Source organism: Lepus europaeus, chromosome 18, assembly GCF_033115175.1.
Source record: "Lepus europaeus isolate LE1 chromosome 18, mLepTim1.pri, whole genome shotgun sequence".
In the NCBI taxonomy this organism is placed as follows: Eukaryota; Metazoa; Chordata; class Mammalia; order Lagomorpha; family Leporidae; genus Lepus; species Lepus europaeus.
The window spans coordinates 4,162,959-4,181,789 of NC_084844.1; the positions used below are offsets into that span (position 1 = coordinate 4,162,959).

At 49.9% G+C, this 18,831-nt stretch overlaps 1 protein-coding gene across 3 annotated transcripts in view; it reads right to left on the reverse strand.

Annotated features, from left to right (window-relative positions):
- The window catches only part of MFSD11 (major facilitator superfamily domain containing 11), a 35,284-nt gene that overhangs the window by 13,557 nt on the left and 2,896 nt on the right, over positions 1–18,831 (reverse strand). For 2 of the 3 annotated variants that reach the window (XM_062175239.1, XM_062175241.1), the window contains 7 exons: positions 17,042–17,149; positions 16,399–16,478; positions 16,219–16,315; positions 13,580–13,638; positions 12,290–12,434; positions 8,720–8,760; positions 1,242–1,307 (listed from right to left, as the gene is read on the reverse strand). In XM_062175239.1, the coding sequence (XP_062031223.1) occupies positions 1,242–1,307; positions 8,720–8,760; positions 12,290–12,434; positions 13,580–13,638; positions 16,219–16,315; positions 16,399–16,478; positions 17,042–17,149 (596 nt within the window). The remainder of the gene's footprint in view (positions 1–1,241; positions 1,308–8,719; positions 8,761–12,289; positions 12,435–13,579; positions 13,639–16,218; positions 16,316–16,398; positions 16,479–17,041; positions 17,150–18,831) is intronic. The other variant, XM_062175240.1, reaches the window with a different exon arrangement.

An 18,831-nucleotide genomic window follows, 5' to 3' on the forward strand; every position in this document is an offset into this window, starting at 1 on the left:
TTCACTATAAACTACCTTAGTCCACATGGTTACAGGCATGAATTCACAGTCTCGTCCTAAAACCTCTGGGCCCATGAGCCCTGTGCCCTGGTTTCCCCGTCGCGGGCAGAAGCCTTGCTCGCTGCGTTGGAGCCGGCTCGTGCTCTGCTGTCACCCAGACTGCAGGGGAAATGACGCTGGGCCAGAGCCAGGCCCAACCTTTAAAGTCTGGTGCGTGTCCCTGTTGCTCCTTTTTGGAGCCTTTGGCCACTATCCTCTGAGGCCAGATCTCTCAGAGGGGTCACGAAGGTGAGCAGAGGTCCTGAGACTACACGGATAACACAAGTCAGAGTGAGAGAGAGAGCAAGCCCTAGCCTTGCATGTGACCCCAACAAGGAACCAGACAAGCGACTGAAACCATCTCGGAAGTTCCAGACCCAGAGACCTTCTTTTTTAAAAGATTTTATTTATTTGAAAGGCACAGTTACAGAAAGAGACAAAGAGATCTTCCATCTGCTCGTTCACCCTCCAAACGGCCACAACGGCTGGGGCTGGGCCAGGCGGAAACTATGATCCTGGAACTCTATCTCCATCTCCCACGTGGGTGGCAGGGACCCAAGCATTTGGGCCATCCTCTGCGGCTTCCCCAGGTGCATCAGCAGGGAGCTGGACTGGAAGTGGAGCAGCCGGGGCTCAAACCTGCACTCACAGGAGATGCTGATGCTGCAGGCAGCAGCTTAAACTGCTGCCCCACAACCTCCTGACAACATGCCACAGGAGACCCCAAGTGACCCCATCAGAGAGCCATGCAGGGGCCGGCGCCGGGGCTCACTTGGTTAATCCCAAGCCTGTGGTGCAGCATCCCATATGGGCGCCGGGTTCAGGTCCCGGCTGTTCCTCTTCCAGTCCAGCTCTCTGCTGTGGCCTGGGAAAGCAGTAGAAGATGGCCCAGGTCCTTGGACCCCTGCACCTGCATGAGAGACCCAGAGGAGGCTCCTGGCTCCTGGCTTCAGATCGGCACAGCTCTGGCCGTTACGGCCATTTGGGGAGTGAACCAATGGAAGAAGACCTTTCTCTCTCTCTGTCTCTCTCACTGTCTGTAACTCTACCTCTCAAATAAATAAATAAATAAAAATTAAAAAAAAAGAAAGCCACGCAGCTGAGTTCCATCAAGGCACAGAAACACGCGGAATAACCACAGCTATTGCGTTCAGTCTTATTGTCATCACAAAGCACAGGAAACCAAGACCCAGTCCCATTACCTGTGTACGCGGTTGTAATACTTAGAAGGAGCATCTCCTTGGTGACACATAACTTAAGAGACTTTCCTAAAAAAAAAAGAAAGAAAAGAAAAAAAAAAAGTACTTAGCATATTTAAATGAACTCAACCAAAATTCTGAAACATTTCTTTAACCAAAACATCCCTTTATCAATAATGCCAGTCAACAAGTCCTTTGGGACAGAGGCTAAACGTTTCATATTTAAATGCTTAAGATGGGAACTCCATCTGCTCCATAAACAAAAATGTTGATTCAAGGGGTTTAAATGTATTGTAGAACTGCATTTTGTTCAATACGTTTTCCAAATCTTTAAACAAACAATATCGAGAGAGAGAGAGACAGAGACAGAGAGCGACAGAGAGAAGACAGAGCTGAAACACGGCAACAGGCATGACTGAAGGTTGGGCTGGGCCGTCCTGTCCTGTGACCTGACTTCCCTAAGGAACTGGCCCACAGTAGCTCTGGGACTGGGCTCAAGGTCAGGATACCCAGGGGAGCTTTCAGGCCACACAGAAGCTGGGGCCCCTCCCCCCCAGGCCCAGATGCTGCCTGGGGCCTGAAACCTGAGTTCTGCAGATTTGTTTCCAATCATTTGCACGTCTGTTTCACACTGCTCAACTTAGCATAACTCTACAATGGAAAATCGATTTCTCAAAACTCGACATTTTAACCAAACTGTCTGAACTGTTTGAACCTGCTCACCTTTCGCAACTTAAGGATCACTACTCTCCTAAGTAGACTTCACTGATGGCGGTCGAGATTCTGGTTGGCATTCAACTGCCAACCACGAAGCTTACCTAAGTCAACGCACTATCCTGACTGTGTGAGCAGGAGGGCATTTCCCTCCAGTGTCATCTAAACATAGGGAGAATAAGCGCAGTAAGATAGCTTCAAGTATTTCCAGGAAATAACACAACACTAACACAAAGTTTAAAGTAACACTTTTAACTTTAAAAAATACATTAGTAAAGCACATTCACTTTAAAATAATCCTGATTTTTCCAACAAGAAGAAATTCTAAACATAATCTAGATAAAGGCAGATCCACGTCATCATATATTTGCCCAAACCCACAAAACGCCCATGCAAGACCAAGAGTGAATCCTACGGCCACCCACCACTGCCGGGGTGACAACGATGAGGCAGTGCTGGTTCTCTGACCACAACGGCACTGCTGTGGTGGGGGCGCCGGCATGTGCGGGCAGCGGGGACACCGGAACCCTCTGCATTCTGCTGACTTTGCTATGAACCCAAACTGCTCAAAAAATTTAAATAATCTTTATTAGAAACTGACAAGTTGTTCCTAAAATTCATACACAGGTTTAAGGGTCTCCCAATAGCCAACACATCCTTGAAAAAGAACAAAGAAGGACTCACTTTCCCATTTCAAAATGGGATGAACACAGCACAAGGTACTGGAGTAACAGGAGCATCTTCACAACGCTCAAGGGTGTTGGAAGTTAATACAGCTGTGGTTTTCAGAGGTGTGGCTGCAGGGGTAGTGACTGGACCAGGCTTTCTCGGCTGGCTTCCTCTTGCCCCACACGAGATCTGTGCCGCCGCAGGTCTGCCAGCAAGCACACCATCACAGCAGGCCACACCAGGAAGGCCTGCCTGATCCTGGACTGCGAATCTGCAGAATCACGACCCAAAACAAACCTTTTCTCTTTATAAAAAGCTTAGCTGCCTTGGTAGTCACAGGAACACTAATAAACCTCATTTATATATAAATACACACACATACACGTATATATGTAGGTAGAAATCTTGACGTTTATAGTCAATTAAATCAGTTGGCAAAGGCAACAACTTAGTTCAACTGGGAAGGAACGGGCTTTTCAGAAACGATGCTAAGACAACCAAACATCCACGCGCACAAGAATGAAGTCGGGCTCCGATGGCTCTCACCACATTCAGGAATGAACCACAGTGACTCATCAACCTAAACGTAATTAAAATTCCAGAACTCGCAGAAGAAATCTAGGAACAGATTTTTTGTGACCCAGGGTTAGACAAAGTCTTCTCGGGATAATAAAAGCACACACAATGAGAGAAAGAAACCGGACTTTAGTAAATTAAAAACTGTCATCAAACCCAGAGAGCTTACCCCCTCAGGATGACTATCATCAAGACAAAAGACTAACGAGTGTCAGCAAGCACTTGGAGCAAGGGAATCCTGTGCACCGCTGAACGCACACTGGGAGAGCCGTTGCAGCAGCTCCAGCAAAAGCAGAAATAACCACAGGACCCAGCGAGCCCGCTCTGGGAAAATGACGTGTCTCCAAGAGGCATCTGTACTCCTAGGGTCACTGTGGCGCGATTCCCAATGGCTAAAATAAACAGCTCAGTGCCTGCGATGGATCAGTGAGAACAGAGAAACGCAGCATCCACTAGGCTGTACATACCCACACACACAATGGAGTATTATCTAGCTTGTAAAAAGGAAGTCCTGCCTCTCACAACATGGACGAACCTGGAGGACCTTATGACAAGTGAATAAACCAGACACAGAAAGACAAACGGGTCTGAGCTGTTGGACTCAGGCTGCCAGGGCCTCGGGGATGAAGGAAGTGTGGAGATGTTGGCTAAGGAGCACAAAGCCTCAGGCAGGATTAATAAATTCTGAAGATCGAAAGTAGAGCTGTTAGGTCCGAAGTCAGAAACTGAGCCCAAGTGCGTGTGAGACAGGCCTGAAGACCAGCACCAACTGCACAAACTCCAGAAGCCCAGCATCTCACACTTCACAGTCCTGCTCAGACCAGGTGACCTCCCAGGGGGTCCCAGCCCTTCCGCCCCAGGAAAGCTCCCAGGAGAATTCTCTCCGGACCAAATGGGTTACCTGACCTGATAACATGGGCAATAAAACCTTCCCTAAGGGAAGCCCCTCTACTCTGCCCAGCACCAGCAAATCTGGGGAGGAATTGGCTAATTTTCACCCAACAAACCCTTCTACTAGGATTCCCAACCCCTTGTTCTAGAGGAGAGGGGAAGTGGGTACACAGACCCCCTTAAAAACCTAGGGAGTCCAACAGGCCCGCCTGGCCTGCCCAGGTGCATTCTCTCCACCCAACCCTGTGACCTCGCTGGAGGGACTGGGCGCGCTCTGTCCCTGTCTCACACCTGAATTCCTGCTTGCAAGACAAGAACCCAGGACTTCCACGAGTGACAGAGCTTGACATGAGAGTTCATACTCAATTGTATATTTGAAATTCGCAAGACAGATTTTGTTTAAAACATTTATTTATTTGAAAGTCAGAGTTACAAAGAAAGAGAGGCGGAGAGAGAGAGATCTTCCATCTGCTGGTTCACTCCCCCAATGGCCTCAATGGTCAGAGCTGGGCCTGGCCAGAGCCAGGAGCCTCATGGGGTCTCCCACACGGGTGCAAGGGCCCAAGGACTTGTGTCATCTCCTGTTGCTTTCCCATGCACAGCAGCAGAGAGCCGGATCAGAAGTGGAGCAGCTGAGGCTCAAGCCGGCACCTACACAGGACATCAGTGCTGCAGGTGGTCTTAACCTACTACGCCACAGCACCAGCCCGACAGATCCTAATGTTCTCATGATATTCAAAAATTGGTCACGATGTGAAGCGATAAGTTAAATAACTTGATTGATAATCTTTCATAATGTACACACACAGCAAAACATCATGCATGCCATAAATATACGACTTCTTCAACTACACCTCCTTAAAGCTAAGAGAAAAAATTTAAAACTTCTGTGCTTCATAAGAGACTATCAAGAAAATGCAAATTCAGGGGCCAGTATTGTGGCACAGCAGATTAAGGTGTCACCTGCAGTGCCGGCATCCCCTATGGGCCGTGGTTAGTGTCCTAGCTACTCCACTTCCGATACAGCTTCAGCTAATGCCCTGGGAAAGCAGCAGAAGATGGCCCAAGTCCTTGGGCCCCTGCACCCAAGTAGGAGACTTGGAGGAAGCTCCTGGCTTCTGGTGTTGGCCTGGCACAGCCCTGGCTATTGAGGCCATTTAGGGAGTGAACCAGTTGATGGAAGAGGTCTCCCTACATCCTTCTCTTAAAAAAAAAAAAAAAAAGGAAAAAGAAAATGTAAATTCAACCTACAGAATGAAACTATTTGCAAATCACACATACAACGAACTTCATCTAGAATATAAAGAACTGTTAACAACTCAATAATAAAAAGACAACCCACTTAAGACAATGGACAAAGGATCTGAGCAGCATCTCTCCCAAGAGAGACAAGTGCCTAAAAGCACAGGAAAATATGCTCAACCTCATTAGCCATTAGGGAACTCAAACCACAGTGAGGTAGCACTTCACACCCACCAGAGTGGCTGTAATCAAAAACGACAGTGACTGCAACAACATGGAAAGGAGGCCTTCTCACACCGCTGGGGACAGAAGGCGGCGCGGCCACCTGCCGGGTGGGCCACCTGCCTGGTGCTCTCACACCGCTGGGGAAGGAAGGTGGGGAAGGAAGGCGGCGTGGCCACCTGCCGGGTGCTCTCACACAGCTGGGGACAGAAGGCGGCGCGGCCACCTGCCTGGTGCTCTCACACCGCTGGGGAAGGAAGGTGGGGAAGGAAGGCGGCGCGGCCACCTGCCAGGTGCTCTCACATCGCTGGGGAAGGAAGGTGGGGAAGGAAGGCGGCGTGGCCACCTGCCGGGTGCTCTCACACCGCTGGGGACAGAAGGCGGCGCGGCCACCTGCCGGGTGCTCCAAAGAGCAAGCACGAGGCAGCACATGACCAGTAATCACACTACCGTGAGGCTTATATCCAAGGGATCCGAAATCATCGGTCCACTCTAAAACTCACACACCAACGCTTACAGCAGCACGGTGCGGAACGTTTGAAAACAGAAACACTCTGTGACATGCATGAGCCTTTAAAACAGGTGCTGAGAAGCCAGGCACAAAAGTCCACACATCTTATGATCCCATTTATATGAAAAGCCCAGAATAGGCAAATCTGGACAGAAAGTAGACTCTCGGTGGTGCAGGGGCAGGACTGGGGGTAGAGAGAGGGCAGGAACGAGAAACGACTGCTGATGGGCTCAGGGATTCTTTCTGGAGTGAGGAGAACTGCCTCTCAACACAGCTGCTCTACCGAACAAAACTCCAGCATCTTCATGCATCTCTTCCCAGACGTTTTCTATGCTTTTTGTTCTTACAAAAACAAATCCCACGATTTCATAATTGGTTTTCACATAAAGGGAAAATATTTTTAAACATTCATGGAGATCATTTTAACAGTCTAGGTAATCTGTTGTATAGATGTAGTAATACCTCAGAGTTGAATCTTTAAATTATTGGCAGTTTCTTGCTAAAATAAACATATCAGTAGTTAAATCTTCACGAAAATTCCTAAGTATTTTTTAATGATGTATTGATTTATTTGAAAAGCAGAGTTACAGAGAGACAGAGGGAGATAAACAAAGAGATCTTCCACCCGCTGGTTCATTCCCCAAATGGCCTCATGGCCAAGGTTGGGCCAGGCCAAAGCCAGGGGCCCAGAACTTTCTCGGGATCTCCCAAGTAGGTGGCAGGGGCTCAAGTACTTGGGCCATCTGCTGTTTTTCCAGGAGCTGGATCAGAAGTGGAGCAGCAGGAACTCCAACTGGCACCTATATGGGATGCCAGTGTCACAGGTGGCAGCTTAACCTGCGATGTCACAATGCTGCCTCCAGTATTTCCTTCTTGAAAGGGACAAAGACAAAGACAGCTCATCTGCTCGTTTACTCCCCTAATGTTCAGAAGTGCCAGAGCTGGGCCAGGCTCGAGTCAGGAGTCCAGAACTCACTGTTGGTCCCCACATGGTGACAGGGCCCACGCACTCAAGCCATCAGTGCTGGGACTGGAAGTGGTGCCAGGATCAAACGCAGGCTCTCCTGTGTGGGACGCGGATGTCTCAGCTGCTGCTTAACCACTGGACCCGATGCCCATGCCCCTCTCCAGAGTATTTCCTAATGGGAATTATTTATCCCATGAAGCCGAAGTTTATAGTTTCTGATACTTAAAAGTGACAAATCAGGGGCTGGTGTTGTGGCCCAGTGGGTAAAGCAACCACCTGCAATGCTGGCATCCCATACGACCACTGGTTCATGTCCCAGCTGCTCCATCCCCAATCCAGCTTCCTGCTGTTCCCAGGCCATTGGCAGGGAGCTGGAGAGGAAGCAGAACAGCCGGAACATGAACCAGCACCCATACAGGATACTAGTGTCGCTAGGCAGTGGCTTCACCCACTATGCCACAATGCTGACCACCATTTCTGATCTACTCCCTGCTAACGAGCCTGGAAAAGCAGCAGAGGATGCCCCAAGTGCCTGGGCCCTGCTGCCTGTAGGAGACCTGTATGGAGTTCCAGGCTTCTGGGTTTAGCCTGGCCCAGCTCTGGCCATTTAGGGAGTGAACCATCATATGGAAGACCTCTTTCTCGCTCTTTTTTTTAAAGATTTATTTATTTATTTCAAAGTCAGAGTTACACAGAGAGAGAAGCAGAGGCAGAGAGAGAGAGAGAGAGAGAGAGAAAGAAAGAGAGAGAGAGAGAGAGAAGGCAGCAGGAACCGTCCCCGAAGTCTGCCCTGATGCTCCTGGCTGCTGCCATCTTTCTCCCAACTCCACCTCACAGCCCAACCCCGAGTCCCACCAAGCAACCGACTGGCTCCACGACGAGCAGCACGCGGCCCGGGACACTCAGTGCCGCCTCCTGCAGGGAGAGGGCAGAGCCTGCCTGTCATCCAGGAAGGACATCCAGGCCTGGCTGACACCGACTGGAGCCAGAGGAAGGCTCCAATGGAGTGGGCGGGCGGCAGCACGCCTCCATGGCGGGAGGCACCCCCCTTCCCGACTCCAGCTCACCCAGGAGGCCCCAGAGAACAAGCAAGGACACCACCCAAAGGTCCCGCTGGGAAGAACTCCACCCCATCACAGGCTGCTACACGGCCGCGGCGTGCGATCCTGCAGCCCGAGTCCTTCCCCTCCTCCTCCGGTCAACAACGTGAGGCCGTCCCGTGGGCTGGGGGTCTGTGGGCCCCTCAGACACAGGCAGAATGTCCTTCACAAGCAGGCTGCCGGCCGCGGCCGGATAGCTTGTTTCCAGACTGGCTGGCCTCTCCCACAGCACTGGGCTCTCTCACCACCTCACTAGACAGACGTCAGCTAGGTGGCCACAGCACTGGGCTCTCTTACCCTCCCACTGGACAGACAGACACGTCAGCTGGGCGGCCACAGCACCCGGCTCTCTCACCCCCCACTGGACAGACGGACAGACAGACACGTCAGCTGGGCGGCCACAGCACCCGGCTCTCTTACCCCCCACTGGACAGACAGACATTTATGGCGAAGCCTGACGCACTTCGAGCACCACACCGGGGGATACGGACACACCAGGGCGGCATCAACCCAAAGCCCCAAGGGAAAGCGGAGAGGCAGAGGCCGACCCTTGTGCACAGCTTGCGCATTTCACTCAGAGGGTACTTACTAAACGCATCGACTGCCTTGGTCATGGTGTTCTGGGCGGACCTGAGAAATAAAATAAAATAAAAGTTTTTTCCCTTGAAAATTAAGAGGAGAAATATTCAAATGCACTACCCTATTCTCACTGCACAAGTTCATCAACGTGTTTTTCAGAAACGCTACTTCAGGCAGGACAGAGACAGCCTTGACCCTGCTGTTTTCAAAGTGTAAAAACCACCTGGGAGCGCTGCATTTCCACCATCCCTACGGAGTCCCTTCCGGAACCAGGCTCGTCCTCTCGTGTGACAGGGCTGCGACGTGCAATGGTGCTCTGGTCAAAGACCTGGGGGCTCTGGGTCAGAGTCCTGGCTGTACCACTCCTAAGTCATGTGTTTCTAGGCAAGTGATTTCATTTCTCACTGACTTCTGGGATTAAATGAGATGATGTAATTTACATCTAACAGTTAATGAGATTATGGTGAGCAAGTTTTAAAAAGATTACATTTCTTGCCCTACCAGCCTAGTCTACTTGTCTTGTATCTTTAAATGACATTGTTCACTTTCCCCCCAATAAAGGAAGCTAATGGAAAGCCAGATGACTTAATTAAGGAAAAAATTACTGACATTTAAAAAGTATAGGGGCCAGTGCTGTGGCATAGCAGGTAAACCCATCACCAGCAGTGCCGTCATCCTATATGGGCACTGATTTGAGTCCCAGCTGCTCTACTTCTGATCCCACTCTTTGCTGTGGCCTTGGAAAGCAGCAGAAGATGGCCCGAGTCCTTGGGCCCCTGCACCCACGTGGGAGACCTGGAAGAAGCTCCTGGCTCCCAGCTTTGAATCAGCCCAGCTCCTGTCACTGCGGCCATTTGGGGAGGGAACCAGCAGATGGAAGACCTCTCTCTCTGCCTCTGCATAGCTCTGCCTTTCCAATAAATAAACAAATCTTTTAAAATAAATAAATAAGATAGTGGATTCTAATCATCAGGAAAACCTTTTCACGAAACACTCAGGTCTCCCTGGAGGCACATCCTGTTCGGACTTGGCTCGTTAGCACTGCCCTCACCTTGTGCTCCAAGGGGATCTACTGTGGGATTCCTGTATTTTAGACTCCAGGCCTCAAACCAGTAGGAACTGGTTCAGGCCATTAAAACACAATCAATTCAATTCAGTGAGCTTTCAAAAGAAGGTATTTTTAGTATCAGGACCCTGAATCAAGACAATAGCTAGGTACCCCAGGTGGGTCAAAGTCTAACATTCCTTCAAGCCCTCCCATCACTCTCCAATAGCGCCAGGTAGAAAGCACCCCTACTTCACCTCTTTCAGGGCCGACCTTCAGTCCTGCCTCCTGTCTCCCTGGCAACTCCATCAGCAACTGCAAACCACACCTCCCAGCCTCATCCACACCCCTGTGCCCTCACTGCTTTCTCCCTCTTCCATTCACATTACCCTGCGGCTAAGGAGCACAGGGCTCCTTCCTGGACTTGGAATGCGTGACTACACGGTAGGCGAGTTCCAGCACAATAAACTGCTGTCGGACCCTGTTTCTCTTCTCTCCCACTGGAAAGCAAAGCCCAAGGCTTCCAAGGAATCAGAGAGTCTTGCTCAATGCAGTACCCTCCAAACAGCGCTAAGACGTTAGAGACACTCAAATGCACCCCCCACCCAGCTCCTAGACCCTCAGAGATGCAAACGGAGCACTGAGACACCGCTGCCATTAGCCATATTCACATGATCTGCACAGGGCCTGTAAAGGGATCCTTGAACATCACAGCCGTACACCCTCAATGGCTTCTAATCAAACCAAAAGTAGAACCAGCAAAACACAAGCTATCCTTGCATAACTCAGTCCTGCCCACCTCGCCCCTTGCCAGGCCCGGCCTTGGCAATGGCCACCCGTTGATCTCCCTTCCTCACTGGCAGGTCTCTGCTCCCAGCACCTCCCCTCCTGCGCTGTCTTCCTAACACTCACGTGGATACTGTTTCACCCGTGTACAGTCTGCCATCCTCTCTAAAATGAAGTCCTATACAAACAGGGGCCCCTCAGTCCTGTGTCCGGCTTTATCCAGCAGGTTGAGGGGAGGGCTGGTGCACACTGGGCACCATGCAGGCACAGACACAGAGGCTCTACGTTTGAGAGGCAGGTCAGGAAGAGCGAATGCTAAAAAAGCTAAGCTGCGCTTGTCAGTTATGTAACACCCCCACCCAGCCCCGGCCTGCTCCTCCACGCAGCAGTCACACGGGCTTGAAAAAGGGGTGGGCTCCACCGATCTTCCTGCCAACATGCGCCATTGCAGGATGAATACGTGCTTAATTTTTGTCAAAGTTTTGGCATTTATCTTTACAAACAGCTTCTCTGGGATTTAACTGGTGTGTGCTTGCATACATACACAAACATATATACTTATACATCCAAACCAGTGTACCACATCCCTTTTGCTTTAAACAAACGTAGTACAAATTTCAAATATCTAACAGTCCTATGACTGCCCTTTTTGGATTAAAAGGGTAGCACAGAACACTCAACATAGAAGGTTTAAAGATAAAATGCTGTAAGACAGACTTCATGATTTACCAGTTCCTAAACAGAGCGAAAGAAAGCCGGGTCAGGACTCATTCTTCTTTACTCACACCAGATCAGCAGAGAAATCCCCTGTCACCTGTAATCAGTGTCACTCGTCACTGCCGTGTGCCCGGAGAACTCGGGGCCATCCCCTTACACCTGCTGCCCTCTCGGAGCTACTTTGGGGAAACCACCTCTGCGCCTCAGTGTGACAGCCAGGCGCTGCGAGCCAGAGTCTGGTGTAACCGAGGCTCCTCCGTGACAACTCCTGGTGGCCCTGCACTCACCCGTCCCACAGGAATTGGAAAACTTCAGCGCTCGGTCAGACACAGGAACCCAGGGCAGACTGCCTCCTGCCTCACTCTGGAGGCCCACAGCCTCGCACAGGAAAACACATGGGCTGTCGGCGGGGCTGAACGAGCACACGGAGGCCCAGGGCCGTGACAGGGAGGAGGTGTGAGCCTGCTACAAGCCTGTGTCTGCTCCCCGCCCCCCACCCGGCCGACCTCTTTCTCCTCCTTCCCTCCCAGCTCCCCCTCCACCTCCCTTCCCTTATTTCTGTGACACGCGCCCTGCTGTCTGCCTGTAGTAGCTACACAGAGCGGCGGGGAACAGGGCTGCACAGGCCAGTGCTCTCCCGTGAAATAAAAAAAAAGCTGGGGCCGGCTCCGTGGCACAGGTTCATCCTCCACCTGCTGCGCCGGCATCCCATATGGGCGCCAGTTCTAGTCCCGGCTGCCCCTCTTCCAATCCAGCTCTTTGCTGTGGCCTGGGAAAGCAGTAGAAGATGGCCCAAGCCCTTGGGCCCCTGCATCCACATGGGAGACTGGGAAGAAGCACCTGGCTCCTGCTTCGGATCGGCGCAGCTCCGGCCACTGTGGCCATCTGGGGAGTGAACCAACGGAAGAAAGACCTCTCTCTCTCCCTTTCACTGTCTATAACTCTACCTCTCAAATAAATAAATAAAATCTTTTAAAAAATAATAAATTAAAAAAATAAATAAAATAAAAAGAAAGTTTGCCTCCTCCTTACTCAGCGACTTCCACGTCCTGGCCGTCGGAAGAGTCGTCTTCTCCAAGGATATTTTCTGGGTCTGGTTTCCGAATGAGAAAGAACAGAACAGCCCCCACGAGGCTGATCACCGTCAGGGCGATAAACACTGTTCTCCGGTCACTCTCTACAGCGGGGAGAAAAGGAGGAAGCAGACAGCAGAGACCAGACAATTCCAGAATTACTATCAGGTCCACGGTGGCTTACAACCACCAAAACTCATCGCCACGACGCTTGAATGTGTCAGTAAAGCAGAGGACAGAGGGGCAAACAGGACACTCCACCTCTGTCCAAAGAAAAACCGCACAGAATTTAATCACATTCTTTTAGTTAAACAAGTGTACAAAACCAATGAGCGCTAGGGTCCCCTGACAACCATCTGGTACACTTGTTCACAGCATAACCTTCTCTCAGACCGAGACACCACCTGGAGCACAGGGACAAACCATATTCCTAATTTAAGAATATAATCCCGGGGCTGGCACCATGGTGCAGTAGGCTAAGGGTCCCCCTGTGGCACTGACATCCCATATGGGCACTGATTCATGTCCTGGCTGCTCCTCCTCCGATCCAGCTCTCTGCTGTGGCCTGGGAAAGCAGCAGAAGATGGCCCAGGTTCTTGGGCTCCTGCACCCATGTGGGAGACCCAGAAGAAGCTCCTGGCTCCTGGCTTCAGATCAGCCCAGCTTCAGCCATTGTGGCCATTTGGGGAGTAAATCAATGAATGAAAGACTTTTCTCTCTGTCTCTCCCTTTCTGTCTGTAACTCAGCCTCTCAAATAGCATTGTGGTACAGCAGGTTAAAGTTGCCATCTGGGATGCTGGCAGCCCACATGGGCACCAGTTCGTGTCCTAGCTGCTCCACTTCTGACCCAGCTCCTTGCTGATGGCCTGGGAACAGCAGGGGAAGGTGGCCCAAGTGGCTGGGCCCCTGCTACCTATGTGCAAGACCCGGATGAGGATCTTCTTAGCTCCTGGCTCCAGCCTGGCCCAGCCCCGGCCACTGAGGCCATCTGGGGAGTGAACCAGTGGTCAGAAGATGTCTATGTCTCTCCTCTCTGTAACTTTGCCTTTCAAATACATAAATAAATCTTTAATGTAGAGATAGATATTTTTAAAAATCCAAGGAAAAAGCTTTCTGAAAGCTAAACTCTGAGAGGACTTGAGGTAGCAAGCCTGTGTAGAACGATGTTTATGAGCAAACTGGCGATTTCTGCGCAATTGCGATTATGCCCTGGACGTATCTGAATAAAGCAAAGTGAGCGAAACAAACCTGATATGTGAGTCTTCCCTTGCCAGGCAAAATATATGTAGAGATTTCCGAAGAATAAGCTGCAGGAAGAAGGAGAGGAAAGGGTGTTGAGAAATCGGTTCATGTGCACAATGTAAGCAATTATGTCCACTGTTTATTTTTAAAAAATAACTTTTTAAAGGGAATGACCAGTCTACATTTCACTTACAGGATTTTTTTTCTTTTTTAACTTCTATTTAATTGAAAGGTAGAGACAGAGGATCTGGTGGTTCCTTCTCCAAATGCCTACAAAGCCAGAGCTGCAGCAGGCCGTAGCCAGCAGCCAGGAACTCAGTCCAGGTCTCCCACATGGCTGGCAGGGACCCAGGTGCTTGAGCCGTCACCTGCTGCCTCCCAGGGTGTGCACGAGCAGGAAGCTGGCATTGGCAGTGAGCCACAACTTGAACTTGGGTGCTCCGATAAGGGAAACGGGCGTTCCAAATGGTGTCTGAGCCACGGTGCCACACATCTGCTCTTTGCTTTCATAACATAAATACAATACGTTTTTTCAAAACATAATAAAGTCCTCCATTTGAGCAAATAAGGAAGGACATACACGACCACTGAAGCCACTCGAGTCCTTGCTTGCTGGTCACTGCCATGTGTCCCAAGGCGTCACGTCTAGAAACGGGAGTGCAGGCGGGAGAGTCCTCGAGACCGAAATTCCCTGACACACAGCCCCGCTCACCCAGAGAAACACAGTGTCTGCAGTGCCAACTCCACCTCTTTCTGAGAGATGTAACCAAGCCGGAAGGGGTGAAGACTCCTCTCGGGGACAGGGACCTGACTCAGCTGCTGCAGACAGGACCTGACTCCCTGGGAAACATGTGCTTCCCTGGGACTCGGAACCTGACTTCTTGGAAACAAGCAGCTGCTGCCTGTAAAGCCCCAACCGCTAACGAACTCCAGAAAGGAAAATCCGACTGCACTATCTGCATCCAATCAGACTCTGCGGAGCCAAGGGGAGGTCCGCTCACCCCACTCCTGCTTCTCGGTGCACTCTCCAGGACGGAAGAGCTCCTCCTCCCTGTGTCATTATATTCCTCAAACAAAAAATTAAAAAATAAAAAATACACACACACACAATCCCTTAAAACCAAACATCTACACTTGTGAAGCTTTATCAAGGTCAAATGTTTGGCAAGAGCCACGAGAACAGATTCCTAGAATCCAGGAATCACAAGCAGAACAACTGCTGACTTTTTCTCCTTAGGAAATACTAATTACATTGCATCGCTCTGACCTGGTACAGTTAGTTTAATTTTTGCGTTTCAGTCACCAGCTGTCAGGTAGTACAGTTCAGTGGGAAGAACCTGGCTCTGGGAGTCAAGATAGCACAGGCTTAGATTGAAACAGTCAGGGCCAGTTTTGTGGCACAGTGGGTTATGTCGCCATCACGCTCATAGCAGCCCACATCAGAGTACCAGTTCAAACCTTGGCTGCTCCACTTACAATGCAGCTTCCTGCTAAAGCGCCTGAAGACGGCCCGAGGATTTGGGCCCCGCCCCTCAATCTGGATGGAGTTCCAGGCTCCCATCTTGGGCCTGGCAAAGACCTGGCTGTTGTGGCCATTTGAGAAAATGAATCAAGGAATGGAGGACCTATCTTTCTGTGTCACTCTACCTTTCAAATAAATAAATATTAAAAGTAAATTGTTGGGGGTGGTGCTGTGGCGCAGTGAGTTAAAGCCCAGGTATCCCATATGGGCACTGGTTCAAATCCCGGCTGCTCCACTTCTGATCCTGCTCTCTGCTATGGCCTGGGAGAGTAGTGCCCAAGTCCTTGGGCCCTTGTACCCCCGTGAGAGAGCTGAAGGAAGCTCCTGGCTTCGGATCGGCACAGCTCTGGCCATTGTGGCCATCTGGGGAGTGAACCAACAGATGGTAGATCTCTCCCTGTCTCTACCTCTCTAACTCTTTCAAATAAATAAATAAATCTTTAAAAAAAATAAATCGTGGAGGCCGGCACTGTGGCGGAGCGGGTGTAGCTGCTACCTGCAGTGCTGGCACCCCATATGGGCACCAGTTTGAGTCCCGGCTGCTCCACTTCCAATCTAGCTCTCTTCTATGGCCTGGGGAAGCAGTAAAAGATGGCCCAAGTGCTTGGGCCTCCGTACCCACATTGGAGACCCAGACGTTCCTGGCTCCTGGCTTCACATCAGCACAGCTCCAGCCATTGTGGCCATCTGGGGAGTGAACAAGCAGATGGAAGACCTCTCTCTCTCTCTCTCTCTCTCTCTCCGTAACTGCCTTTCAAATCAATCAATCAATCTTACAAGTTACTTTTTAAGTCTCTGTTTCTCATCTGTGAACACAAAGAATAGCTTCTCCTCTCGTGAAGTGAAGAGGATTACGTGAAACGAAGCAAAGAACTCCCAGCCCCTGAAACACAGCAGACGCTGAGCATGGAGGACAGCACCATCTTCTAATCAGTCACAGGTCTCAGTGACGCAGGGCCACACATTTCTAGTAACGCTCTAAGATTTTCAATCTGTAGCACATTCAGCTAGGAACCCAATTCATGTAACACTGAAGATCTGAATTTCCAACAAAACGGACTTAAGAAATAGTGTGACACATACCCACCCACAAAGGAAAAACTGAGTTCAGAAGGGCCATTACCTAGACTGCAAGAGTGCCCAGAAGATTCCACTGTTCCTCCCAATGGTGTGCTCATCTGAATTTACTGTCAGGCAGTTTCCTTGTGCTGTCCAGAGCACTGCAATTCAAAACAAAAGCTGATCAAGGGGATGAACTCTGCCCCTGGACCCTGGGAAACACGATCAAAACCCAAACACTCACCAGCCGCTGCGATTCCAATGAAAACGGAGGCCGTGTAGAAGGACCACGGGAAAGGCTGGATAAAAACGGCAATGTACATGCTACAACGCAACAGGCCACGCATTACAGTCACACAACACTGTGACGGTGCCGCGCTCGCCTTCCAGGAATCGGCTCTGGGCTCTCATCTTAAAGTCAACCCACGAGGGACCTCTCCCGATTTGAAAGAAGGGGACAAATGGGAACTACTCCTTTCTTTACCTACTATTTCAAATGTGTAAGACTGGACACTGTACAGGATTCCAATAGCCTTTGCCAATAGCCTAGCATGCAATGGACCACAGCCCAGGAGCCCAGAGGAATGCTTAGTTATTTCACTAGACTCTGTTAACTGGCTAGAAAGTAAGATTATTTCATGGGAAGCCTTTTACATGGAGAGAGATTTGAGGGTACAATTCTTATCAGTAGTAAAAAAAAAAAAAAAAAAAAAGCAGACGATACAAAAACAATACAGTATCCCTAACGAAAAAGCAGAGGGCCAGATTCCTGAATTCCTCCCAGATCCTATTTAAACCACAGCTGCAAGTCCCTGTTGAACGCTATTATGTGCTTGGAAGATGCTGAAAGGGTCCCGGTGAGATTAGTGAAACAGTATCCCACTCACCTGTAAAATAAACCGCTGACAAACATGGAGAGCTGAGGTCCTACGATAGCGACCACTGATGGCGTGATCAGATTGGAGGCGGAGAACACTCCATAAATGATGGCCATGCTGTCCACGCAGCACCCAAAGGAAGGAAAGAACAAGACCTTAAGCAGTGTCTCCAAAGCTCACTTTCTACAACTCAGCATCTATAGATTTCACAGTAAACATTCCTACTCTTTGGCCCGAATTGTTTTGATAATCACATCATTAAATAATACCATATTAAAATCCTCACTTACAGGAAACACTAAAGTCCCATTCAACATTTCCTTGCATCAGTTTGTGTACAAAAATTGCTTTTCATGTACCGGTAAACTATGATGGCAGCTGTTATATAACAGGTACTGTGCCAAGTACTTTATTCTTATTTCTTCTCTTAATCCTAACAAGTCCAGGAATAAGGTATTGTAATTTGTCTCATTTTACCAAAAAGGAAAACTGAAACACATTGAGGGGAAGTAACTTGCCCCAGACCAGTTGGGTGGCTGGTGAACAGCGAGCCAGGATCCCCTCCCCGGCAATGGGACTCTGGAGGCCAAGGTCAACCTGACTGTGCTACAAACTTAGCCTACAACTTGTGGAAACTGCGGGACCTTCCATAAACAACAAGCATGAAGTTATAACTTGTTCAACTGGAACTGCCTGGCCTCAACCAAATGGTCTCATCTGAACATTGTGCTACTGACACAGCCCCAGTGTTATCTCATACACATATCAAACCATCTCAAGGATCCTGAACTCATTTACCAGCCACTACCTACACATTCAAGTTGTTCTTTGGGTTTTATGACTCTCTCCAACATCAAATGTGTTTTTAACTCTGCTCTTTGGAGGACATGTGAAGACAAAGTACTACAAAAAGTTGTGGTACTACTATTGTTGGATGAGAAGAATAGATATGAACATCCCTTCATTCTCAAGTATCATATACAAGGCTCAGAAGAAGTAATAAAGACCAAATTAGGAAAAGCTGCAGGAGCCGGCACTGCAGTGCAGCAGGTTAACCCACAGCCTGCGACATCCACATCCCATGTGAGTGCTGGTTGGAGCCCCGGCTGCTCCACTTCTCACGCAGCTCCCTGCTAACGCCCCTGAGAAAACAGTGGAAGATGCTTGGGCCCCTGCCACCCAACTGGGAGACCTGGATGGAGTTCCAGGCTCCTGGCTTTGCCTGGCCCTGCCCTGGCTGTTGTGACCATTTGGAGAGTGAACCATTTGGGAAGCGGATGGATCTTTGAGTGTGTGTCTGTGTCTCCCTCCCTCTCTCTTTGTAACTCTGCTTTTCTTTTCTTTCTTTCTTTCTTTTTTTTTTTTTTTTTTTTTTTTGACAGGCAGAGTGGACAGTGAGAGAGAGAGACAGAAAGGTCTTCCTTCCGTTGGTTCACCCCGCAATGGCCACTGTGGCCGGCGTAGGACCCAAGGACCTGAGCCATCCTCCACTGCACTCCCGGGCCACAGCAGAGAGCTGGCCTGGAAGAGGAGCAACCGGGACAGAATCCGGCGCCCCGACCGGGACCAGAATCCAGGGTGCTGGCGCCGCAGGCGGAGGATTAGCCTAGTGAGCCGCGGCGTCAGCCGTAACTGTGCTTTTCAAATAAATGAATAAATCTTAGGAAAAAGAAAGTTGCAGAGCAGGGATTGCCACAACCCAACACTTAACTACAGAGAAATCCAGAACCTGTTCATATCTCAATCCAGCAATTCCACAAAGCACGTGCAAGGGGCGTGTGCAGATACACACATGAAGA